A 26616-nucleotide genomic window follows, 5' to 3' on the forward strand; every position below is an offset into this window, starting at 1 on the left:
TGCCCATAGGATTTATTAAAAATGTAACTCAATCAGCTCAATGGTATTCTTTGAGACAATGGTAATACACTTCAACCCTGGCCTGAAATGCTCCAGCTGGCAACTTCCTGTCATCAGAACACAACAAAGCTGAGAGATGTTTTCAAATACCAAAATTCCACATTGTTTTTAAAGTAATGAGAACTTTTGAATGTTCTACAAAAACATGCTAATAACCAGTACAATGTGATTTCTCTTCTTATGTCATGGTACATTACTTTTACAAATAGGAGGGTCATGGCTCCAGTCCCCAGTGTCTGTACAATTAATGGTATGTTGACCAATCAGAGCATAGCCAGCATGGCATGAATATTTTGCATCTGTTCCAATGTCCCAGCTGTCTCTTTCAGTCATGTCTCCATTGCTAATAGGGTTCGGAGGATCGCATAAAATAGCTGTAAGAGAAAAAGGCAAAGCTGGAATTGTTGCACATTTAGTCAGTAGATGACACTGCAGGTGTTTGCATTATGACTGTGACCCATGTCAATCTGTCTGAACATTACCAATGGATTGAAGAGAAACCACACTTGCTGACTGTAACTACTTTCCTGTCTGTATTCAGAGCCCTTGGTGCTGATTAACAGGGAGAAAGCAGCCCAAGAACAGGGCACAGAGTGGCCAAAAGAATATAGGTATCAAATTTGTTTTTAAAAAGAAATGCTACAGCAGCATCTACAAAGGTAACAAAAGTTGCAAATAACAGTGGACACTTTTATAATGTTATTATCAAAAGGACCAAGTAGGACATAGTTCTCAAAGCACTTTCAAAATGGAATCTTGTCACACTTGTCATTGCTTGTGATGTGTAAAGGTGGCATTTTGATAGGGCTTTCCATTTAGAACTCAGCCCTTTGTCATATTTTTGTCATAAAAACCTGTGCGATGGTTTAATTTGCTACATAAAAAAAAGTAGTTTGAGCTTGCTCATGATCTGTTACATGTTTATTCAGGAGATGGTACTTGTTTCAAAAGGAAATGTCCCAAAACACACTAGTCCTGAAAGCTCACATCACCTATGAGGGTTATTGCCTCCATTTAGTTGTGAAGGTTATTTCCATACATACCAATAGCATTCAAATACTACAGGGACAGTCGTACAGCAAGCACCAGATAGGAGCATTTTAGATTTAGCAACACTGAAATATATTGTCAGCTCTATTTTGCTCTCTGCTTAAGAAGAGCAGAACTTTGAACATTCAATGATTAAAAAGGTAGTACTTGTTTCAGTGCAGTAAGCAGTACACAGAATGAATAGAATAATGTTGACCACACTATCCATATCCCGAGAAGTGATACTCAGTCTATCCACATCAAAAGGCTGAGTGGACCATTCAGGGTTCAAAGCCAAATCATATGGTCCCCCTAATTACCTAGTACTCCTGTCATGTGGAAATGGGTACAGCCCCCATCCTCCCCTCCACAATTCCAGTCCACTGAGATACCTAACACTCTCCCAATATAAGAATGACCTTTTTTGATACAAGTATTAGCACTGATGGAAGGGCTTAATTCACTGTTTAAATGCTTTCCCTGTGTTTTTGGGTCTTAAAAAAAGTCCAAGAGGATAATTAAGGATGGGTTCACCAAAGGAGAGTCAAAAGGTTCAAGAAACTGGAATTCAAACAAAATCATGAAAATAGACCGAGGAACAGTCCAAAATTAATTGGGAACTTGATTTTTAGCACAAGGAGTTGAGGAAAACTTTATCTCAATGGTGCCATAAGGTATAACCATTAAAAGGAGCCAGTCAACAAGATTCTAATATATGGTATGTTTAAAGCAGAGCATCATTACTTGATGCCAATACTCAGCCGAGTGAAAATCATTAACAAGCTTCAGTAATTTTTTTCATTACAAACCATACTTATCGGACTTATAACTGGAGTCAGTAATGTATAAATTGAACAAAAATATCAAAGCTGATTATATTTAAATTTTACTGATGTGAAATGGCTATATAAAGAAAATCAAGGGCCAATGTTGTGGTTGGGGTTTGCAGTGTACATTGGCACTCCAGGGTCCGCAGGCATGGAGCTCACTGTGTCAAATTTTCTCCCTATCCAATTAAATGGATGAAAAATTAGACACTGAAGGTCTGTGATTTTCTGGATAGGACTCTCTGCAATCACCAGGAGTGGTCAATCACAGAAACAACCTACAGTGTTCTAACATGCAAGGGCAGGAAACCTATAACTTTCTTTAAACAAAATTAATTTGGTGCAAACAATAAATTTAAGTGCAAAGTTGTATTGCAGTAAATCATATGCGTTTACAGATAAGGAATTATTTTGAAGGTTATTTTTTAATGTTGAAGTGCTTTTTCTTTCATGTCTTTTTCTTAGGGAGGTAACAGTTAGACTGCAGCCCGACAGCAACAATGAGATTTCCCCACATGTATAAAGTTGCTGTGTATCTGATTCAATATGCAGATAGAACTATACAAAGCCCATTCAGTGACACAACTGTAGCGCCAGCTAGAAATTCATATATTCTTTGAAAGTTGTACTTGCCCTTTTTCCAAAATCTTATTAAGAATGAATTGTTTTTCTTTCATCAAATTTTCCCTTCTCGGAAGATGTCGCTTCCTTATAAGGTCTTTTCCACACGTACCCAGCATCTTACCAAAGTGACCATTACCCATATACACATAAGTTACAACATGGAAACAGACCATTCAGACCAACCAGTTCATGTCAATGTTTACCCTCCACGCAAATATTTCTAATCACATTTACCCACCTTGTTGTCATATCCCTTCAACCTTGTTTTCTCTTCACCCACTTATCCAATCTAATTATGAATGTGAACATGGGGCTGCATTTTTTGCCCGTTGAGTGGGCAGGCCCGAACCAATCTCCGGCGGGCGGGGAGCCGATCCCCGCCAGAGAAGCGGGCCCCGCCGCCATTTTAAGTGGGCGGGCCAATTAAGGCCCACCCAGTGTGACGCCCGGCGGGAAGCGCTATGCGCTCCATGTGCGGGCGGGGTCGGATTCACCAAATGCGAGAGTGCACTCTTTCGAAAGTGCGCACATCTCCCCGAGGCTACGTGCTGCCTCAGGGATAATCGCTGAAAGCTTTTCAAAGTCTAAAAATAGAAAAATAAAAAAATTATTAACATGTCCCCCTCATGAGACAATGTCACACGAGGTGGGACATGTTAATAAATTTCACAAAAACCTTTCTAAACTTTTTTAAAAACTAAATGAAACCTCACCCCGCCGGTGGCCTCAATTGGCCATTGACAGGTTGGCGGGCGGACAGCTGATCGCGCTTTGCCCCCACCTTCCTGAAGATTTTAATGGGGTGGGATGACGTCGGAGGTTGCCCCTAACGTCATCCCGCGTCATTTTCGTGTCGGCGAGCGGGCCCCGCCCCCAACGGAAAAATTCAGCCCATGGTTCCTGACTCGGTCGTTAATTCTGGAGCTGGAGTTTACATTCTCACAATGTTCCGTGCAAAGAAAATTCTCTTGCCTCTGTTCTGAATCTTTTACATTCAATCTTGCTTCTGAAGTCTCTCGTTCTAGACTCCTCAGTAGGGACCTGCTATTATTTACTTTGTCAATCCCTTCATAATTTTAATAATTTCTATCATGTTGTCAATTCGTGTTGTTCTAATGACAGAAGCCCTAATAGTGAATGTCAACAGATTACTTGATTGCAGCAAAATAGCCAACTTAAACATCTATGTGCACTGTACAATGTCATTACAGATGTGTTACGTTTTACTTCATGAAGAGTCAATATTTCATTCCTGTTTGAGTTGGCTATTTGTGATACAATTACAGCACCTTCTTAGCAGTGAACTACAAACACTGAACTGTCACTCAACTTAGATAGCAAACTGTATTTAGCAATGTATCAATTAGATAACTCGTTTCAGACACACTGCTCCAGTTAGAGAACTGAAGGTGTGAATTTGTTACTGGAGACTGAATTGCTGTTGGACGGAGTGTTTTAACATTTGGCAGTTGTTCTCTTTTCATGGATTGCAAAGAACCTAAAGCAAGTTCAAATATGGAACAACAGTTAGGAATTATCATAACCCTGACCAATTTCTCCCTCCCGAATGGGGCACTACTCAGACAAACTGCATTGCCGCCCCAGCACAGATCAGCTAACATTTTCCCCTCCTCCTCCTGCAGGTACCATGCCCTAAGAGGGTGTTAGCAACCACAGACTTCCACAAGATTGGCCTATGATCATGCTTGGTAAAGTACTGAACTGGTTTGCTGTTGCCTTCTGAAATGGGACTTGAACCCAGAGCTTCTGGCCCAAAGGTAGGGACACTACCACTGCACCACAAGACCAGGTATTTGCTAGTCTGTATTATTCAGTTAACTCCGTGGAGTTAACTGCACATCCTCAACCTCTAGGAAATCACTACAAATACTTCCACTTTTACCTTCAGTATACAAATAGGCACTATATGCTAATCTTAAATGAAATTAGAACAGGAAGTGAGAACATGATGGAACTGTAAGTGAAAAATAATTTCTTCCAGTACTTTATACTAAGAGCATTCAAAAGATAAATCCTTGAATCTGATGTGAATCTTTACAACCAATTAGATCAGTTACTTACTGTCACAGAACGGAATGTTTTTATTCCATCCATCAATAGTGCACACTATAGTTCCTTTACCAATCAGTTGATAGCTAGAACAAGAAAAACATTCAGTAAATGAAAATCTCTGAATTGTTATAAAAGATTGATGTAGACTATGATTTATAATATATTCAGCAATCTGGTTGGGATATGAGGGATTGGGGGCAGGATTTCTTGCTCAGTGTGCGGGGGCGCATCCGACACACCCGAGTATAAAATAACACGCGATGATGTCAGGCGAGCATCTAATGTGCTGTCCGCCCACCTTCCCATCTTGTTTCCCATGTTGCTTCTTGGTTCCCATGTTAGATGTTAATTGTTCTCTCTCCTCAGCTACTGTCCCCCCTCTCATTCAAATTTGCTGTTATCACCCCTTGCCTCAAAGAACCAATCTTTGACTCCTCCATCCTTGCAAACTACTGTCCAATCTCAAACCTCCCTTTCTCCTCCAAAATCCTTGAACATGCAATCTCCTCCCAAATCCATGTCATCTTTGCTGGAACTCCAGGTTTGAACCTCACCAATTAGATTTCTGCCCCTGCTGCAATACCAAAAAGGCTCTTATCAAAATCACAAATGACATCCTATGTGACTGTGACTGTGGGAACTTGTCTCTCCTCATCATCCTTGACCTATCTGTCGCCTAGGGTAAATCAGGCCTTTACATTGTCTGGTTTACCTGGAGGAAACCTTAACTCATTGTGACAATGGGATGGGATGTCGAGTCTACAGCACTGAAACAGCTCATTGTGCCCAGCTGGACTATGTGGGAGATTATACACCACACTTACATTTCACAGTTTTTATTAGGCAGCTGAAAGGATTATTATTAATCTAATTCTTTTATGGGGGTGTTTTCTCAGACACTGATTTTTAGCCATTAAATATATCACACTACCCACTGAATGGGGAGAAATCATAGGCTGGGTGGGCTAATGATCTTCTTTTACAGTCAATGGGCAGAATTTAATGCAGCCTATCATGGTGGGAAACATGGCGGCCGGGTTCACTTAATCATGGAGGAGGCCTCGTGGCAGATTCCCGGTGGCGGCAAAGCCTCTCCCAATTAAGTTAGAAAGGGAGGAGGCATCAGACAGGAGGTTGGGCTGCTGAAAGCCTTTCCCCATGACCCCCATCCCACAAACCCAATCCTGCCCTCACTCACCTACGGTCGAGAGTCCCATTCACCGGCGGCATGAGGCGTTGCCAGCCTCTGGTTGGCCGGCAGCTATTGGCAGGTGGGATTACTGCTGCCAGGTACCTCAACAGTGGGGAAGCTCTGTCCAATTACCACTTAAGTGCCTGAAAGGCTCTTGATTCCATTGGGCCTACCCCTGGGAACTGATGGAAGTTGCCGATCGGTTCTCTCACCGGTGGATGACACCCCATCAGCCTGGCAACATCCCAATCCCAGGATCATTAAGGCACAGAAGGAGGCCATTTAACCCACTGAGTTCCGCCAGCTCTGTGTAGAATAATCTAATCAGTCTTATTCCCCCCACTCTATCCCCATGGCACATATGTTGTGCTATATTCTGTCATAAAAATACCAACCCGTATTCACTTCCATTGCCTTGAGCTTGCCATCTCATGTAATCTCAGTAATCCCAATGTGTCAATTACAATGTGGCCATCTCTGATCGCTTCCATGAACCTGTGATGCTGCGAATTAATACTTACCCTTTATTGCAGTCGTAAGTTGCTATACTCCCATACGTTCGACCTGTAGCTTTGTGGTAGCCATTCTTTATATCTTTTGGATCACCACAATCTATAGCTGTATAAAACGTAGACAAAGAGATCTTTTAAACATGATTTCAATGTTTACACTAATCCCAATGTTATGAGTTACCTTTCATCAGCACTCAAACCCATTAAACTAATATATTCTGACAGAACCTAAGAGCAAGAAGATAACTAAGGAAAGGGTAGGGCCTTGGTAACTTGTGTATTGATGCAGAAGATGTGGGCAGGGTTCTCAATGTCTCTGTCTTCACTAAGAGAGGGATGATGCAGTCATTCTTGTTAAAGAGGAAGAATGCAAAATATTAGATACAATAAGCATAATGAGAGAGCAAGTAGAGGAGGGACTGGCATCCTTGAAGGTAGATAAATCACCAGGGCCGGATGGATTGTATCCCAGGTTGTTAAAGGAAGCTAGGGAGGAAAAAGCAGATGCTCTGAGGATCACTAGATCCAATCCTCACTAGATACAGGCGAGGTCCCAGAGGACTGGAGGTCAGTGAACTTTGTAACAATATTTAAAAAGGGAGGGATAGGCCAGAAAATTATAGGCTGGTCAGTCTGACTTTGGTGGTGGGCAAATTATTGTAATCAATTCTGAGAGTTAGGATAAACCGTCACTTAGAAAGATTTGATCAGGGATAGTCAGCATGGTTTTGTTTCAGGGAAGATCATGTCTTCCTAACTTAATAGAATTTTTTGAGGATATAACAAGGAGGATTGATGAGGGTGGTGCAGTGGAAGTTGTCTATATGGATTTCAGTAAGGCATTTAACAAGGTCAGAAAAGTGAGATCCCATGGGATATAGGGAAAGGAGGCGAGTTGGATAAATTAGCTTAGTGAGAGGGAACAAACGGTAATGGTTGATGGATGATTTTGCGAATGGAAAATGGTTTCCATTGGTGTTCCACAGAGCTCAGTTTTGGGGACCTTGCTATTTCTCAAATACATTAATGATTTGGACTTAAATGTGGGAGGCATGATTGGGAAATTTGCAGACGGCACAAAAATTGGCTGCATAGTTGATAGTGAAGAGGAAAACTGCTGTCTCCAGAATGACACCAATGGTTTGGTGAGTGGGCATTAACATGGCAGATTGAATTCAATCCAGAGAAGTGTGAGGTAATGCATTTGGGGAGGGCAAACAAAGCAAGGCAATACTCAATAAATGGGAGGATATTGAGAGAGGTTGAGGAAATGAGAGACTTTGGAGTGGATGTCCACAGGTTCCTGAAGGTGGCAGGACAAGCAGATAAGATGGTAAAGAAAGCATATGGAGTGCTTTCCTTTATTGCACGGGGTATTGAATACAAAAGCTGGGATATAATGCTGGACCTGTATAAAAGGCTGGTTAGCCCACAGCTGGAATTGTGTCGACAGTTCTGGTCGTCACATTACAGGAAGGACATAATTGCTCTGGAGAGAATACAGAGGAGATTTAGAAGAATTTTGCCAGGGCTTGAAAATTGCAACTATGAAGAAACATCTGATAGGCTAGGGTTCCAATCCTTAGAACAGAGGAGGCTGAGGGGTGACCTAATTGAGATGTACAAAATTATGAGGGGCCTCGATAGGGTAGACAGGGAAGACCTGTTTCCCCTAGCTGAGAGGTCTATTGCTGGGGGCATAGATTTAAGAAGATTGGCAGAAGGATTAGAGAGGACATGAGGAAAAACTTTTTCACCCAGAGTGTGGTGGGCATCAGGAATTCACTGCCTAAGTTGGTAGTTGAGGCTGAAACACTCAACTCATTTAAAAGGTACCTGGATCTGTATCTGAAGTGCTGTAACCTGCAAGGCTACAGACCAGGTGCTGGAAAATAGGATTAAAAATGGGTGGCTAGCTTCTTTGTTCACTTTTTACAGCTGGCGCAGACACGATGGGCTGAATGGCCTCTTTCTGCGCTGTAACCTTTCCATGGTTCTATGGTTCTAACTTGAAATGTTAATTCATGATATAAAAAGAAGCTACTAAAATTAAGCTGGACTCAATAATTAAATGTCATGTCTTAAGTTGAGTGAATTTTACATGTATTAACTGAATTAGAGTTTGTGCTGAATTTTGTACATGTCCATGTTAATCCACACTGTCCTTCAGGAAGAAAAAGCTTGCATTTATATAGCAGCTTACATGACCTCAGGATGCATAGAAATGCTTCAAATCTAATGAAATATTATGAAGTATACTTGGGCCTGAATTCTACCCTCGGGGTGCGCCCGCTTGGCTGGAAGAGGATGTAAACCCCCCTCCCAGCTGAGATCGCGCTGTGAATGCAATGTTACGCTGGGTAGCCAATTAAGGCTTGTCCAGTATGAAACGCGACTGCCGGTTGGTTTTCCCGTGCGTGGGGGGTGGGAATGCCTTGGACGCCGGGTTCAATGGGTTCAAAAACGAAAGAGGCAGCTCCCTGAAGGCTGCTAGGAGTGGAAAGGGAGCCTGAGGGAGCTGTTTTGAATCTACCCCAGACATGTCCTGATGTGCAGTCATGGCCTCAGCACCTGGTGGCCATTGAAGGTGGGTGGGCAAGTCGGGTGCGTACTCTGCTCCCCCCCCCATTTCTCAGATGAGTATCTGGGAGTGGTGGTCGAGGAGGTCAGTGCCAGGTGGCATATCTTAATGCCCAGGGATGGCAAGAGAAGGGCACCCCACCTGACCAAGAAGTCCTGGACAGAGGTCACCACCAGGGTCAGTGGGTAAGATGTGGTGTGCCACACGTGGCTTCAGTGCCGTAAAAGGTTTAATGATCCTCTGCGGGCAGCAAGGGGAAGTGCAGGGATGGCATGGACCTATGCAGAGAACTTTACTCAGGTACCCGTTCCTCAGAATATTCAGGGGTGTAAGAGTGAGTATGTCAACTGGCACTGAAGCCTGCCCTGTCAAGGCTGGGATGGCAGCACGACTGGCCTCAGTGCATTGCAGGGTGAGATGTGCCACAGTGACAGTATGGGAACCAGGAAAGGACCTTCAGGGAAACGGAAACAATGAGGCTTTCTATTGTCTCTGTCAGGGGAAGAGCAGTCATTACGCTGTGGAGCACCGGGGAATGCGTGAAGGAGTACTAAATCTGTGCAAAAACGGAAAATGCTGGAAAAACTCAGCTTAGCTCTGAAGAAGTCATACAGATTCAAAACGTCAGCTCTGTTTCTCCCTCCACAGATGCTGTTAGACCTGCTCAGTTTTTCCAGCATTTTCTGATTTTGTTTCAGATTTCCAGCATCGGCAGCATTTGCTTTCAACTAAACCTCACGATGCACAAAAGTGATGCACTGGAGCTGGAATGTCACTGGCCAGCTCGCTCCTCCGGTCGTGGTGAGGTGGGGCGCTCTGACGAAGGTGAGAGTGCAGGTGAAAGATGTGTGTGGGATGGGTATTGGAAACATAACAGACTCCTCTCATCAGCAACTGAACTGTCAGAGCCAGAGAGCCCACTGAAGCTCCAATGCAGATGGCACCATGCAGTAGGTCTCCACTGTCTCCTTAGCCTGCCTAGTATGCATAGTGACGATGATGATTAAATGTACTGATCTCTTGCCTTCCTCCCATAGATGCGCCATCCACAGGAGCCACCGGCGGCCCTGAGGATCCCCCATTGAGCTCCGAGGGCAACACCCGCACCAGCGTCACACCATCTCTCTGAGCCAGGCACCAGCGCAGATACTCGCATGTCGGTGGGCATTAGTTCTTCGGCTCCACGGGTAATCAGCAATGGTGAGGGCACATTACACCTGCATGAGGAGCTGGCAGAAGCAGAAAGGCCTCAGGGAGCCGACAGTGGGAGCACAGCTGGAGGTCAACCCTGCTGTGTCTGAGACAGATGATGAGCCTGTGGCGTAGACCAACAGTCGGCAATATGCTGGATGTCCAGCGGGATGCACGGGGAGATCTGGTGGAGATCCACGAGGGTCTGTCTGCCACGGGGCAGAATCTTCTGTTCAGCGTGCGGGGGTGGGCCCTCACGCCGATGCGTAAAATAACACACGGTGACGTCGGGCGTGCGTGCTGATGTCACCGCGCGTCATTCCAATCTTTCGTTTGGCGGATGCTCACCGACCTGTCGAAAGCCAGTTAAGGCCATTATTAAAACAATTACCCATTTTCACAGGGCTGCCTGTCCAACCTTAAGGTTGGTGGGCAGGCAAAGAGCCCAGGCGGCCTTCGCATTTTCAATGAAATCTGATCCACCAGCGGGATGAGGTTTCGTGAAGAGTTTATTAAGTTAATAAATATTTTATGTACATTTCATAAACATGTCCCAGCTCATGTTACGCTGTCACACGAGGAGACATGTGTAAATGATTTTTAACTTTATTTCAAACTTTAAAACTGAACTTAATCTCACTGAGGCAGCTCCGTGCCTTAGGGAGATTTCTGCGCTCTCTGGCATGCATGCACGAAAAAGCACAGGCTCCGATTCTCTCTCCTCCCCGCGCCTGCACAGGTAGTACTGAGCGCTACAGGACGTGCATCACACTGGGCGGGCGTTAATTGGCCCACCCAGCGGAGCATGGGTTCTGCGTTGACCCTTAGCACCGAGCGCACTGTCTCCTCCATGGAAAGAGTGGTATAACAGTTAAACAGGAATTTCTATGTTTTAGTAAAACCAAATGTTAGCAGAATTTTCCAGGCGAACCTTGTACACTATAAGTGCCGATATCAGCAGAATACTCCAGAAAGACCGTGGGGATCATAAGGGATTAACTGATTAGGCGACAGAAGTGGTGGGGGGTGGGGGGAAATGAGGATAAACAGATAACGGTAAAGACCAACAGTGCAGGTACTGGAGCCACCTGCGAATCATCTGATTATGTACTGACAAGATTCAAATTTTACATGACAGTCGTGTATAAAAAAGATGGTTTTCCTATAATCGGTGGAGTTATGTTTTAGCTAGTCTAAGGCAGAGTCTCCCTGCATTCATTTAAATAAAATGATCGCTAACCTGTCTCTGAGTCTCCTGTGTTCGATTCATAGAAGGCACCACAACAGTGACGACCCTCATGGAGAAGCAGCTTCAGGAGCAGACTCAAGGGTTCCTGGGGTTGTACTCAGACCTGCAAGAGGTCACTGCCAGTGTGAGAGATGGATGAGGCACCTAGCCTCTCTGCTGGTGAGCAGGGAGGTGCAAGCGCACCACACGCTGGCAGGTGGTCTACCTGTCACATCTGTGCGCTCCTCTGGATAAGGGGACCAGCGCCTCCCCCCCTCTGCCAGTAGCCGCTACATCTGATTATGCCACGATGAATGAGGAGTGCCCAGCCATGGAGCTGGATGCACCCTCCCAGGCACAGCCTGATCAGGCTCCAGCGGCCACCGGGCGTCCACCAGGGTCATGAAGGTCACCAGGATAGCAGTGTCAGCAGGGTGCCTCCAATGGCACTGACAACAAGATGGAGGCACCAAGACAATAGCACCGCAGATGTAAGTTGAAGGCACCTTGAGCACAATGGGGGTGTGTCACAGGTGGCATTATTTGCTTTAATTTTTTTGATGCTTGTGTTCAGGATGGACACTTTGCTTTTTCTTTGTTTGTGTGAAGTAACATAAACATGTATTTGACTTAAATGGGCTGAGTTGGCCGGATGGTTTGAATAGGTGCCAGGAACAGCACAGGCTTGTAAATGTATGGTGTTGTGTGATGCTGACGTACTGGGTTGGGTTCTCATTTATTCATTGTTAGCAAAGGAGACGGTGCCATTGGCTTGATGAGGCATCGATGCCTTGGATGCCCAGCAGAAGGTTCGCTGCATCAAAGCATCCCAGGTGACCACGCCTCCATGAAGGTTCCTGTCCTCTGCCTTGAGGTCCTCACCCTGCACCTCCCCAAGCTCTTCCTCTGAACCATCACTTGAGTCATCCTCCAAGGCCTGTGGAGCTGCCTCACTTTCCTCAGCCTCCAGTGGGTACCCCCCTTGCCAGAGCCAGGTTGTGCAGGGCGCAGCATGCGGTGGCTATGAGGGAGACACTCTCTGGAGGATACTGCAATGCTCCCTCTGACCGGTCCAGGCATATGAAGCACATCTTCCGCAGCCAGATGGTCCCCTCCACCACTGACCTTGCGGAGGTAGGACTCCTGTTGTCTCTGTCCTTGGCCTCAGTCCTTGGGTGACGGAATGGGGACATCAGCCATCAAGGGATACCTCTTGCCACCCAGGAGCCATCCATGCACCTGTGCAGGAGCCACAAACAGCCTTGGTACCTGCGAGTGCCGCAAGATGCAAGCATTGTGTGAGCTCCCATGTTAATGGGCATAAACTTGGAGAAATTGTGTCCTGTGGTCCCAGATGATCTGAATATTCATTGAGTCGAACCCCTTTCTGTTTACGAAAGCTCCAGGCTCACCTGCTGGTGTCTTGATGTCCATGAGTGCAGCCTATTACACCCTGGATGCAGGGGAACCCAGCCATCGCAGCGAAGTCTCATGCTCTCTCCGTCTCGCTCACCTCGTCTGTCCGGAAGTAGATGAACACGCGGATGTGTCTAAAGATAGCATCAGTCACAAACTCGACATAAGTGTGTGCAGGTGATTGAGAAACGCCGCCGCAGAGATCATCCACGGAGCCCTGAAAAGAACCAGAGGCATAGAGGTTGAGGGCCACTGAGACCTACAAATCCACCGGCATGGGATGTCTGCTCACGAAGTTAGAGGTGATTTCTGGGCCTGTCATGTGTCATATTGTTGGCACTGTGTCCCTGGAGAGGCGGAGCCTCCTGCGGCACTGGACCTCGGACATCTGGAGGTAGTTGGAGCGCTGCCTGTACACTCTAGCCACTGGGTAGTGGTGCCTTTGGCGTGCCCTCCTGCCTTGGTCTCCTTGCTGGCCCTGCACCAACTGAGCCCCTGCCTCCCTTCTTAAAGATCTGACCCTGCGATGTTCACCTGCCCTCCCCTCCCTGCTTCCTGTTCAGAGGAGGTTCCACCAGTGGAAAAAAGTATCTCCATTAGATGCGATGTGGAGGAGCAGTACCTTGAAAATGCTGCAACTCAGGGGAACCTTCCAGGGAAGAAGAGGATATTGAAAGGCAGGCTTCACAATCAAACAAGATGCAAAGAAACTCTGGGATATTGGTTGAGGGATAAATGTTGGTCAAGACACCAGGGAAACTCTCAGCTTCAAATAGCCCCTTCATATATTTCACTTCCACCTGATAGGGTAATAGGAGCCTGGGTTTAACATCTCTTATAAAAGACAGTGCAGCACTCCCACAGTACTAAACTGAAACATCAGGTTATGTTTTGTGCCCAATTCTCTGAGTGGAGCTTGAATCCTAGACCTTCGGATTCAGAGTTAAGAGCTTTGAGATGCAACTGATCCCAGGGCTGATATATATATATCTTCCAAGGTTTAAGTAACTAGACTTGAATTTGTAACAAATGTGTGCACCACTGGTGTGTAATGGAAGTGACCTTCCAGCCACTTTCTGTGTTCAGACATCTAACACCTGCTTCAAAATCTGAGATTGAGGTATGGAAAATCTAGACTATTGTCATTATTCCAACATTACAACAGTGACCACACTTCAAAAGTACATCATTGTCTGTGAAGCACTTTGGGGTGCCTGCTGAGCTTGAGAAGTATATAAATGCAAGTCTTTTTCTCTTTTGAATAAGAAAACTTAAAAGAGAAACAATAAGAAATGATATTGATTTATAAAACTTACGTATACAACTTATCAATGGCTCTGACCAAGTTAAATTACTTTGACAAATGACAAAATCAGTTGTGTTTTCATTCTGAATATAACCTGGCAAACATTCGTAGTAAATACGTCGACCCACAAAGAAATTTTGCACAATGCCAAACTCATTCTTTGTTTGAGCAGATGTCACACTCGGAGGAATGGGGCACAGATCTGCAAAGAGAATAATAAAAAATGTAAAATAATTATGTACATCAAATGGTTAAACACCTTTATATTTCACTGCACAACAAATATATGTCAACTATAAGGAATGAAACCTGTATATGTAAATGAGTACAGTAGCACAGTGGTTATGCAGAGATCTGGACTAATAATCCAGAAACACAAGTTCAAATTCTACCATGCCAGTTGGGGAATTTAAATTCAGTGAATTAAATATGTTTGGAATAAAAACTAGTATCTGTAATGGCAATGATGAAACTACTGAATGTCAGAAAAAATCAGACCAGTTCACTAAGGTCCTTTACTGGGGGAAACCTGCCATCCTGATCTGGCCTACATGTGACTTCAGGCCATAACATTGTGCTTGACTCTTAACTGTCCCTTAAAGGGCCTAACAAGCCACTTGGTTTTCACCTCCACCTTCTCAAGGGCAATCAGAGATGGGCAGTAAGTGCTGGCTTTGCCAGTAATGTTCACATCCCATAAATACATTTAAAAAAAGAGCAGCAACATGAAGCAATAATAACAACAGATTGAAGAAACTAACAAATAATTAACAAAATATAAATTTTCATGCACAGGTCTAAATGAATATTTGGTCTAAACAATTGGGCATCTATTTATTTAGTGAGAATAAATACTGTATAATTTAATGCTGATCATATTTAGGAGAAAACTAACCATTAAAGTGTTAATGTAGAATACAAACTTTGGAGAGCTAATTATTGAATGAACAAATGTGGCCAATTTATTTTAAACACAAGTCATGAATATCTGTCTTCACTATGGAGGATACAAAAAACATTCCAGTAATAACTTTAAATGAGGAAGCGGAAAGGAGAGAGGAACCTGGTGAAATTGCACTTACTATGGATGCAGTACTGAGCAAACTGATGGAGGTGCAGGCTGACAAGGCTCTGAGTCCAGATGGACTGCATCCTAGCAGCTTTAAAAAGGTGGCTAATGATGTAGTAGATGCACTGGTGTTAATTTTCAAAATTGCCCAGATTCTGGAACGGTTCCATCAGACTGGAAAGTAGCAAAAAAAATCCCTCTATTCAAGAAGGGAGGGAGGCAGAAAACAGCAAACTATAGGCCATTTAGCTTGACATCTGTCATGGGACAGGTGTTAGAATTGATCATTTAAAAAGTTATAGCTGTGCACTTAGAAAAACTAAAGGTAATTGGGAAGAGTCAGCATGGTTTTGTGAAAGGGAAATCATCTTTAACCAATTTATTAGAGTTTTTTGAAGGAGTAACATGTGCTGTGGATAAAGGGGAGCCTGGAGACGTACTGTACTTGGATTTCCAGAAGGCATTTGATAAGGTGCCACATCAAAGGTCACTGTGGAAAATAAAAGCTCATGGTATAGGGGGTAACACATTAACATGGATAGAAGATTGGCTGCCTGGCAGAAAACAGAGAGTATGCATAAATGGGTCTTTGCTTGATTGGCAGGACATGACGAGTGGAGTCCCACAGAAGTTTGTGCTGGGGCATAAACGTTTTATAATTTACATCAATGACTTAGATGAGGAGAGGAAAGGCACGGTAGCCAAATTTGCAGATGACACAAAGATAGGCAGGAAAGACATAAGAAGTTTGCAGATGGATATAGATAAGTTGAGTGAGTGGGAAAAAATCTGGCAGATGGAGCATAATGTGGGAAATGTGAAGTTGTTCACTTGAGCAGGAAGAATAAAAAAGCAGAGCATTACTTAAACGGAGAACGGCTGCAGAATTCTGAGGTGCAGAGGGATCCAGGTGCTCGCGTTCCTGAGTAATAAAAAATTACAGCAGATAATCAATAGCAGCTAATTGAACGTTATCCTTTATAATGAGAGAAATTGAACTAAAACATAAGGATGTTATTGCTTCAGTTATAGAGCGCATTAGTGAGACCGCATTTTGAATAGTGTGTGCAGATTTGGTCTCCTTTTTTAAAGAAGGATGTAAATGCATGGGAGGTGGTTCAGAAGAGGTTTACTAGACTGATACCTAGAATAAGTGAAAAAAAACAAAAACAGAATTACCTGGAAAAACTCAGCAAGTCTGGCAGCATCGGCGGAGAAGAAATCAGTTAACGTTTCGAGCCTTCATGGCCCTTCGGCAGAATTGGAGCATAGTTAGAAGAAAGGAGGAATATAAATTGGTTTAAGGTGGGTGGGGGGGGGGGAAGAGACACATTGAGGGTGTGGTGTGATGATTGTGGAGATGAGCAGATAATCAAAAGATGTCACAGACAAAAGGGTCAAAGAGGTGTTGAAGGTGGTGATCTTTGTCTGAGAAAAGTGCTAATTAAGAATGGAAGACAGGATATTCAAAGTACAGCTCTAGTGGGGGTGGGGTGGAAAGACTAGAGGTTTTAGTTTTAGATTTAAAAATAATGGAAATAGGTGGGGAAAGAAGAATCTATATAAATTATTGAAAAAAAAGCGGGGGGGGGGGGGGGAAAGAAATGGGGTGGGGATGGGGGGAGGGGGAGTTTAAGATCTAAAGTTGTTGAATTCAATATTCAGCCCGGAGGGCTGTAAAGTGCCTAGTCGGAAGATGAGGTGCTGTTCCTCCAGTTTGCGTTGGGCTTCACTAGAACAATGCAGCTAGCCAAGGACAGACATGTTGGCAAGAGAACAGGGTGCAGTGTTAAAATGGCAAGCGACAGGGAGGTTTGGGTCTTTCTTGTGGACAGACCGCAGGTGTTCCGCAAAACGGTCGCCCAGTTTGCGTTTGGTCTCTCCAATGTAGAGGAGACCGCATTGGGAGCAACGAATGCAGTAGACTAAGTTAGGGGAAATGCAAGTGAAATGCTGCTTCACTTGAAAGGAGTGTTTGGGCCCTTGGACGGTGAGGAGAGAGGAAGTGAAGGGGCAGGTGTTGCATCTTCTGCGTGGGCATGGGGAGGTGCCATAAGTGGGGGTTGAGGAGTAGGGGGTGATGGAGGAGTGGACCAGGGTGTCCCGGAGGGAACGATCCCTACGGAATGCCGTCAAGGGGGGTGAAGGGAAGATGTGTTTGGTGGTGGGATCATGCTGGAGTTGGCGGAAATGGCGGAGGATGATCCTTTGAATGCGGAGGCTGGTGGGGTGATAAGTGAGGACAAGGGGGACCCTATCATGTTTCTGGGAGGGAGAGGAAGGTGTGAGAGCGGATGCGCGGGAGATGGGCCGGACACGGTTGAGGGCCCTGTCAACCACTATCTGCTCATCTCCACAATCATCACACCACACCCTCAATGTGTCTCTTCCCCACCCCCCCACCCACCTTAAACCAATTTATATTTCTCCTTTCTTCTAACTATGCTCCAGTTCTGCCGAAGGGCCATGAAGGCTCGAAACGTTAACTGATTTCTTCTCCGCCGATGCTGCCAGACTTGCTGAGTTTTTCCAGGTAATTCTGTTTTTGTTTTGGATTTCCAGCATCCGCAGTAGCTTTTAGCTTTTTGTTTTTACCTAGAATAAGTGAGTTGTGTTATGAGAATAGGTAGAACAGGCTGGGCTTGTTTCCACTGGAGCTTAGAAGGGTGAGGGGTGACTTGATTGAAGTATATAAGATTCTGCTTGATCTTGACAAGGTGGACGTGAAAAAGATTTTTCTTCTTGTGGGTCAGCCCAGAACTAGGGGGCACTGCTTTAAAATTAGCGGTCACCTTTCTAGAACAGAAATAAGGAAAATAAAATTCTCTCAGAGGGTTGTGCAACTTTGGTACTTTCTGCCTCAGAAGACAGTGGATGTGAGGTCATTGAATATTTTTAAGGCAGAGGTCGATAGATTCCTGTTAGGCTAGGGAATCAAAGGTTATCAGAGGTGGATAGGAATGTGGAACTCGAAACACAAACAGATCAGCTTCGATCCTATTGAATGGCGGAGCGGGCTTGAGGGGCCAAATGGCCTACTTCTGCTATTATTTCGTATGTTCACATGTTCATATATCCTGTTGTCATGAAACATATCCCTCGTGTTAATATATTACATTTAGATTCATATACTATACCCAGAGGTCTCTGTCTCATTCTTAATTTCAATGTATATTATTCTCTCCCCCTTTTTAGCACACCTAAGGAGATGGGTATCCAATCTGCTTTCAGGCTTCTGTCAATGCTAATTCTAAGCCAGTCAAATGAAAAGGTACAAGAAGTAATACAGAATGACTTCTTCCCCTTCACTTGTGACAAATGAGCTAATGCCGCTTCCTCTCCTGATGATCTTGTTGAAATCGGGATACTTTGTACCATGATTAGCAGATGCAAGCCTGCATTTTCACATTCCATGACATGAACCCCTGAACACCAGACTTTGACATCATGCTATCAATAGTAAAAATACGTAAGTAACTTTTAAAAAAAAAACGATTTTAGTAACCACTCATAGACAGTCAATTCTGAATTCATAATTGTTTCATTCAAATGAACATTTTACTTTTAGCACTGCATTGTATTCAGTGAACGGAACTGAAATATTGAGAGAATCTTATGGAGACGAGGGGAGTCTCAGCTGCCAGAGGGAGGCGAGAGATCTGTGTTGCCTCATTTGGGGAAAGCCTGCCAAACTATGAGCCAATTAACCAGGCAATTAATAGGCCACCAGCGGGCCTTCCCCGAGATCATGACCCCAGAAGTCCCGCCCACCATGAGTGATGGTGGGAGTTTTGTGAGGTGGGTTTCGCAGGAGGGGGTTGGGGAGGCAGAGTTCGGCAGCAAGGGCAAAGATGTGACTCTCAGCAGGTCCCCCCTTCCCGATGCAGAATCCCTCATCGAGTGCCTTTGAATGAGGGGCTTTCCCCCCCTAGAGACCAAAGAATTCTACACAAGTCTGCATGTCATGCTCCCCGCGTGGTGACAGACCCCCTGCTGCTGTGTTAATACCAGCAGAGGCAAGAAGAGGCCCTTAATCGGATATAAATTGGCCCTTAAGATCCTCAGTTGGTGATGGAGCAACGAGGCCGTCCACAGCCGTCTCACCATGGATTTAATCAGGGTGGCGCAGGAAGATCGCGGGGTCTCCAACTGCCACCATCCTGCCCAGTTAAAGCACCCCCACCACCACCAAACTCACCAGGAGGGAGAGTGTAAAATTTGACCCATTGTATTAGACTCTCCTACTTTGCATTTTTGTTTTACAGCCAACTCCTCATAATTCAATATCATTTTTGCATTAAAGACAGAACAGGAAGAAGTCTGGGTAGAACAGAGATAATTTGAGAGAATAATCTTAATTGCAAGCATAAAAATACCACTTGAGAAGGAAGATGAGCAGTGCTTTATATTTTGCCTCTAACTAAACTGACATGCATAATGAAATAAACATGGATTGCAAAGGAGAAACACGTAAGTTCTCAGTTTTCTACTTCCCCTGACCTTCATTCATTGTAATACCAGTGAGATTATCTTTTAGCAGCTGTGGCAGTGAAATACCTTTTACCGCATAATGTAACATTTTCAGCAATAGTGGAAAACTTGTTCATCACCAAACTACGTTCATCATTGGTCTACTCCAGAAAGCCAGACAGTGAAGGAAAGAATTGGAGCCTAATCTTTGCATACATTTAGGAGCTTTTATTTGCAGGGATACATACTATAAACATGTACCTTTTAACCCAACTACCAGTTTCAGTATCCCCAGTCAATGACACCACGTGCAAACAATTAAACACCCAATTAATATACAATTAATAATTATGTTCTTGCCAAATCAAAAACACGTCAGCGTCTATGGCACATTACAACATACTATAGGTTTAGACCCTTACAAATATCACATCATATTCTTCCGGTACCACACCAAAGTGTCTGCTGCTATCAAAGTCACGAGCTGGAATTTTACGAGCCCGTTGTGCTGGGAACGGGACCGTAAACTTCATTCTAAACTGCATTGATTTCGGCGGAAACATAAAATCCCGTTGCCTTAAAATTAAGCCTATGGACTAGGGCTTGAGCCCTGACCTCCTGATTTATTGCCCTTCCCTAATTGCCCTTGAGAAGGTGGTGGTGAGCTGCCTTCTTGAACCGTTGCAGTCCCTGTGGTGTAGGTACACCCACAGTGCTGTCAGGGAGGGAGGTCCAAGATTTTGACCCAGCGACAGTGAAGGAATGGCGATATATTTCCAAGTCAGGGTAGTGTGTGGCTTGGAGGAGAACTTCCAGGTGGTGGTGTTCCCATGTATCTGCTGCCCTTGTCCTTCTAGATGGTAGCAGTCATGTGTTTGGAAGGTGCTGCCTGAGGAGGCTTGCTGAGTTTCTGCAATGCATTTTGTAGACGGTACAATCTGCTGCCACAGTTCATTGGTAGTGGAGGGAGTGAATGTTTGTGGAAGGGGTGCCAATCAAATGGGCTGCTTTGTCCTCGATGGTCCCAAGCTTCTTGAGTGTTGTGGGAGCTGCACTCATCCAGGAAAGCAGAGAGTATTCCATCACACTCCTGGCTTGAGCCTTGTAGATGGTGGACAGGCTTTGGAGAGTCAGGAGGTAAGTTACTTGTTGCAGGATTCCTAGCCTCTGACCTGCTCTTGTTGCCACAATATTTATATGGCTAGTCCAGTTCAGTTTCTGGTCACTGGTTACCCCAGGATGTTGGTAGTGGGGGATTCAGCCATGTTAATGCCATTAAATGTCAAGGGCTGGTGATTAGGTTCTCTCTTATTGAAGATGATCATTGCCTGGCACTTGTGTGACACGAATGTTACTTGCCACTTGTCAGCCTAAGTCTTGATGTTGTCCAGGTCTTGCTGCATTTGTACATGGACTGCTTCAGCATCTGAGGAGTGGTGAATGGTTCTGAGCATTGTGCAATCATCAGCAAACATCCCCACTTCTGACCTTGCGGTTGAAAGAAGGTCATTGCTGAAGCAACTGAAGGTGGTTGGGCCGAGGACACTACCCTGGGGAACTCCTGCAGTGATGACCTGGAGCTGTGATGATTGATCTCCAATAACCACAACCATCTTCCTTTGTGCAAGATATGACTCCAACCAGTGGAGAGTTTTGCCCATGATTGCCATTGACTCCAGTTTTGCTAGGGCTCCTTGATGCTACACTCGGTCAAATGCAGCCTTGATGTCAAGGACAGTCACTCTCACTTCATCTCTGGAGTTCAGCTCTTTTGTTTATGTTTGAACCAAGGCTACATAACATTTAATTTTTCTGTAAAATCAAGTTTTCTAATAATTTCTACAAACAAATGTACACTGAGAATGAGCATTCCTCCTAGTGAATAATAACAACGTTGAAAATTTACATTTAAAATCTAATGGGTGCGGTGGTGCAACAATAACTTGTATTAATAAAGCCCCTTTTACATAATAAAATGTCCCAAGACACCTCATGGGAGCATTATAAAATAAAACATGACACTGAGCCACAAAAGAAGTTACCAGGGTATGTGGCCAAAAGCTTGGTCAAAGAGGTAGGTTTTAAAGAGTGGCTGAAATAGGTCGGTGGAGATAAAGCATAGAGGTTTAGGCAAGAGATTCCAGATCTTAGAGTCAAGGCATTTGGCAGCACAGGCACCAATGGTGGAGCAGCTGAAACCGGGGATGCACAAGAGATCAGGATTAGAGGAGTGCAGATATCTCAGAGGGTTGTGGGGCTGGAGAAAATTACAGGGATCAGGAAGGGTGAGGAAGGATTTGAAAACAAGGATGAGAATTTTTGAATTGAGGGGTTGCTTAACAGGAGCCAGTGGAGGCCAGTGAGCACAAGTGGTGATGGGTGATAGGGACTGGGTGCAAGTTTGGACATGAACAGCAGCGTTTTGGATGACTGCAAGCTTACAGAGGGTAGAACACGGGAGGCTAGCCAGGGGTGGGTTTGAATGGTCAAGTCTAGAGGTAACAAAGGCCTGGATGAGAGTGTGAGCAGCAGATGAGCTGAGGCATGGGCAGAGTCAGGTGAAGTTACAAAGATGGGAATATGTAGCCTTAGTGATGTTTGGAAGCTCATCTTGAAATGAAATATGACACTGAATTTGCGAACAGTTTGGTTTAACCTCAAACAGCTGCCGGTGAGAGACAAGAAGTCGGTGGCTTGGGATTGGAGTTTATGGTGGGGACCGAGGAAACCACCAGAATTTTGTTAAAAAATTTACACAAAGTGTTCCGTAGTTTGAGAACAACTCGGAACAGTGGATGCCCAGAATTGGGCACAATACTGCATCTTGGGTCAAACTAGTATTTTCTGTAGGTTTAACATAACTTCCTGTTTTTTCTACTCTATATAATCACCGTCGGGTTGCCACTCTGGTCCTACTCTTTTCGCACCACATCCAAGCTCTGCATTTCTGACCCGGATTCCAATCCTGTCTTCTTCAGGAATACGGAGTGTAGCTCAAATCTAACTGTTTCCTGGTAGGGCAGGATTGTTGGGGTAAGACATGCCACACGCACCCCCGACAGTGTTCAGCCCCCCAAACCCCCCCAACAGTCTTCACCTCCCCAAACCCCCTCGACAGTCTTCACCTCCCCAAGCCCCCCCGGCAGAGTTCATCCCCCCCAAACCCCCCTGACAGCGTTCACCTCCCCCAAACCCCGCAACAGCGTTCACCCGCCCCCCCTCAACCCCCTTCCGACAGTGTTCACCCCCCCAAACCCCCTCGACAGTCTTCACCCCCCAAACCACCCCCCGACAGTCTTCAACCCCCCAAAACCCCCTTCCGACAGTCTTCACCCCCCAAACCCCCTTCCGACAGTCTTCACCCCCCAAACCCCCTTCCGACAGTCTTCACCCCCCAAACCCCCTTCCGACAGTCTTCACCCCCCAAACCCCCTTCCGACAGTCTTCACCCCCCAAACCCCCTTCCGACAGTCTTCACCCCCCAAACCCCCTTCCGACAGTCTTCACCCCCCAAACCCCCTTCCGACAGTCTTCACCCCCCCCAACCCCCTCGACAGTGTTCACCACCACCCCCCCACGCCCCCCTCCCAGACAGTGTTCACCCCCCCAAATCCCCCCGACAGCGTCCACCTCCCCTCACTCACCCCTCCCCGACAGTGTTCACCCCCCCAAGCCCCTCCCCCCCTCTCCCCGACAGTGTTCACCCCCCCAAGCCCCTCCCCGACAGTGTTCACCCCCCCCAAGCCCCTCCCCGACAGTGTTCACCCCCCCCTCCCCGACAGTGTTCACCCCCCCCTCCCAGACAGTCTTCACCCCCCCCAATCCCCCCCTCACCCCCGACAGTTCTGGCCGAGCCGCATCCCTGAAATGAAGAGTAGAAATACATTTCCTCCATATTCGCACCTGGGCTTGTGCATGACAGGGGGGCAGATGAACTCGGCAGTGTAAAAGATCGGGGAGATGTGGGTGCTTGAGTTACTTGTGTCAGCACATCTTGCCCACACTGCCTCGATCTTTTACAGTGGTTCTGGCCGAATGAATCCCTGTCCAGCGCCGGCTATGGAGGCTCCCTCCAAATTGTGACCAGATTTTCAGGCATTGCAGGAAACAAAATCTATTCCTGGTGTTATTTTTTCAGCATTTTTGGATATTGTTTATACATTTATCCTGGAGTAGGTGCATTACATTTTGCCGTTACTTGAATGGGCTTTTATGGCATTAAGTAAGTGGCCTTAAAATTGAGAAGCAACTCCAATATGACAAAACACTTAATGTGTATGAATGATGTGAAACTGTAATGTTCATACTTAAAGAGGAATATTTAGGTGTGGGTTTGATTGTTCATGTTGATTTCTACCCATTTTACATTTGGGGGTGGGGTAATTCTCCTGAAATTCGCAGGAAATTTAAGCGTAAGTTGTCGGATTGTGCACAGGGATAGGCGCTACTTAGAGTTTAACTTTCGGTTTGGCCCCGGGTTGAAAATCCTAATTACGGGGACACTTGGAGAAAATGAAAATGGTGGTAAAGGTAATGCGAACGTTTAAACTTCTTAAAGTCCAATTATACACTCTTGCTAAAACTCGCACAGCAACATTGAGAGCTGGCCAAATTCTGTCCCTTACCTGGATTGTTACTGGCGCATGAGGTAAGAAAAACAGCAACCATGAGCGCAACTTTCTGCCACATTTTCGCCCTCGTTAACCTGGAGAGTGGTATAGAGTTACCAATCCCGTCCTGTGTCAGAAACAGCCGCCTGGATCAATAAAGCGCTGGGACATTAAGACGTGTTCCTCCTCTTTGTACTGCTGGTAATACTAATGTCGGAAGTATTCCCTTATTGGACGCTTCAATTCCATTGTGGTGTAGAGTGTATTTTAGGGTTGTGCTTCTTTGCAGTCTGCTCCTATCTGGATCTATTTTTCCAGCACTCGTTGCTCTTCGCTGCCGGCAAGCTGCTTAACAGGATATTGGGTGTATTTATTTCCCCTGAAAACTCTCCTGATTCCTTTCCTATACATTCTGACAAAGATAAAACGGAGTGCATGTTTATCTTGCACACCAGAGCTCATTGGTTCCTGAAAGGAGAGATAAATTAAGAAAAGTGACACACTTGGAAAATAATCTGCAGTTGATGAGTCCACAGCTCTTGGTTCACGTGGATAAAAGCAAAAAAACTGCGGATGCTGGAAATCCAAAACAAAAACAAAAATACCTGGGAAAACTCAGCAGGTCTGACAGTATCTGCGTAGAGGAACATAGTTAACGTTTCGAGTCCATATGACTCTTCAACAGAACAGAGTTGCAGGGTCATACGGACTCGAAACGTTAACTGTGTTCCTCCCCGCAGATGCTGTCAGACCTGTTGAGTTTTTCCAGGTATTTTTGTTTTTGTTTTTTCTCTTGGTTCACGTGTCAGTTTAATTTTGACTTTCTCTACTATGGCAAAATTTGGGTTTTGTGCTGCACTAGCTACAGATCTGTATTGCTGCAATATATAACCTACAGATCTGTAATGCCAATATATTACCTACAGATCTGTAATGCCAATATATTACCTACAGATCTGTAATGCCAATATATTACCTACAGATCTGTAATGCCAATATATTACCTACAGATCTGTAATGCCAATATATTACCTACAGATCTGTAATGCCAATATATTACCTACAGATCTGTAATGCCAATATATTACCTACAGATCTGTAATGCCAATATATTACCTACAGATCTGTAATGCCTCAATACACAACCTACAGATCTGTAATTCTGCAATATATTATCTACAGATATGTAATGCTACAATATACAACCTACAGATCTACAATGCTGCAATATTGTACCTACAGATCTGTAATGCTACAATACACAACCTACAGATCTGTAATAAAAGCAAAAACTGCAGATGCTGGAAATCCAAAGCAAAATCAAAAATAAAAATACCTGGAAAAACTCAGCAGGCCTGACAGCATCTGCGGAGAGGAACACAGTTAACATTTCAAGTCTATATGACTCTTCAACAGAAGTAAGGAAAAATAGAAGAGAGGTGAAATATAAGCTGGTTTAAGTGGGGGTGGGACAAGTAAAGCTGGATAGAGGGCCAGTGATAGGTGGAGATAGCCAAAAGATGTCATAGACAAAAGGACAAAGAGGTGTTGACAGTGGTGATATTAGCTAAGAAATGTGCTAATAGGTGACATTAAGGGTAGAAAGCAGGACGAGCAAGGTACAGATAGCACTAGTGGGGATGGGGCAGGGGGAAGGGATCGAAATACGCTAAAAGGTAGAGATAAAACAATGGATGGAAATACATTTAAAAATAATGTAAATAGGTGGGAAAAGAAAAATCTATATAAATTATTGGAAAAAAGGGGGATTGGAAAGGGGGTGGGGATGGAGGAGAGAGTTCATGATCTAAAATTGTTGAACTCAATATTCAGTCCGCAAGGCTGTAAAGTGCCAAGTCGGAAGATGAGGTGCTGTTCCTCCAGTTTGCGTTGAGCTTTACTGGAACAATGCAGCAGGCCAAGGATGGACATGTGGGTATGAGAGCAGGGTGGAATGTTGAAATAGCAAGCAACAGGGAGGTCTGGGTCATGCTTGCGGATAGACCGAAGGTGTTCCGCAAAGCAGTCACCCAGTCTGTGTTTGGTCTCTCCAATGTAGAGGAAACCGCATTGGGAGCAGTGGATGCAGTAGACTAAATTGAGGGAAGTGCAAGTGAAATGCTGCTTCACTTGAAAGGGGTGTTTGGGCCCTTGGACTGTGAGGAGAGGGGAAGTAATGGGGCAGGTGTTGCACCTTCTGTGGTTGCATGGGAAGGTGCTGTGGGAGGGGGTTGAGGTGCACGGGGTGATGGAGGAGTGGACCAGGGTGTCCCGGAGGGAACGATCCCTGCGGAATGCCGCCGGGGGGGTGAAGGGAAGATGTGTTTGGTGGTGGCATCATGCTGGAGTTGGTGGAAATGACAGAGGATGATCCTTTGAATGTGGAGGCTGGTGGGGTGATAAGTGGGAACAAGGAGGACCCTATCAT

The 26616-nt window shown here is 45.0% G+C and overlaps 1 protein-coding gene across 2 annotated transcripts in view; it reads right to left on the reverse strand.

Moving 5' to 3' along the window:
* LOC144683503 (zona pellucida sperm-binding protein 3 receptor-like) overlaps positions 1-24604 on the reverse strand; it is a 74685-nt gene extending 50081 nt beyond the window's left edge. For both annotated transcript variants that reach the window (XM_078546567.1, XM_078546566.1), the window contains exons 1-5: positions 24204-24604; positions 14050-14241; positions 6327-6423; positions 4623-4696; positions 258-434 (exon numbers count right to left, since the gene is read on the reverse strand). In XM_078546567.1, coding sequence (XP_078402693.1) covers positions 258-434; positions 4623-4696; positions 6327-6423; positions 14050-14241; positions 24204-24267 — 604 coding nt within the window. In that variant the 5' untranslated portion in view covers positions 24268-24604. The remainder of the gene's footprint in view (positions 1-257; positions 435-4622; positions 4697-6326; positions 6424-14049; positions 14242-24203) is intronic.
* Between the last annotated feature and the right edge of the window lie 2012 nt (positions 24605-26616).

Source organism: Cetorhinus maximus, chromosome 8, assembly GCF_964194155.1.
Source record: "Cetorhinus maximus chromosome 8, sCetMax3.hap1.1, whole genome shotgun sequence".
In the NCBI taxonomy this organism is placed as follows: domain Eukaryota; kingdom Metazoa; phylum Chordata; class Chondrichthyes; order Lamniformes; family Cetorhinidae; genus Cetorhinus; species Cetorhinus maximus.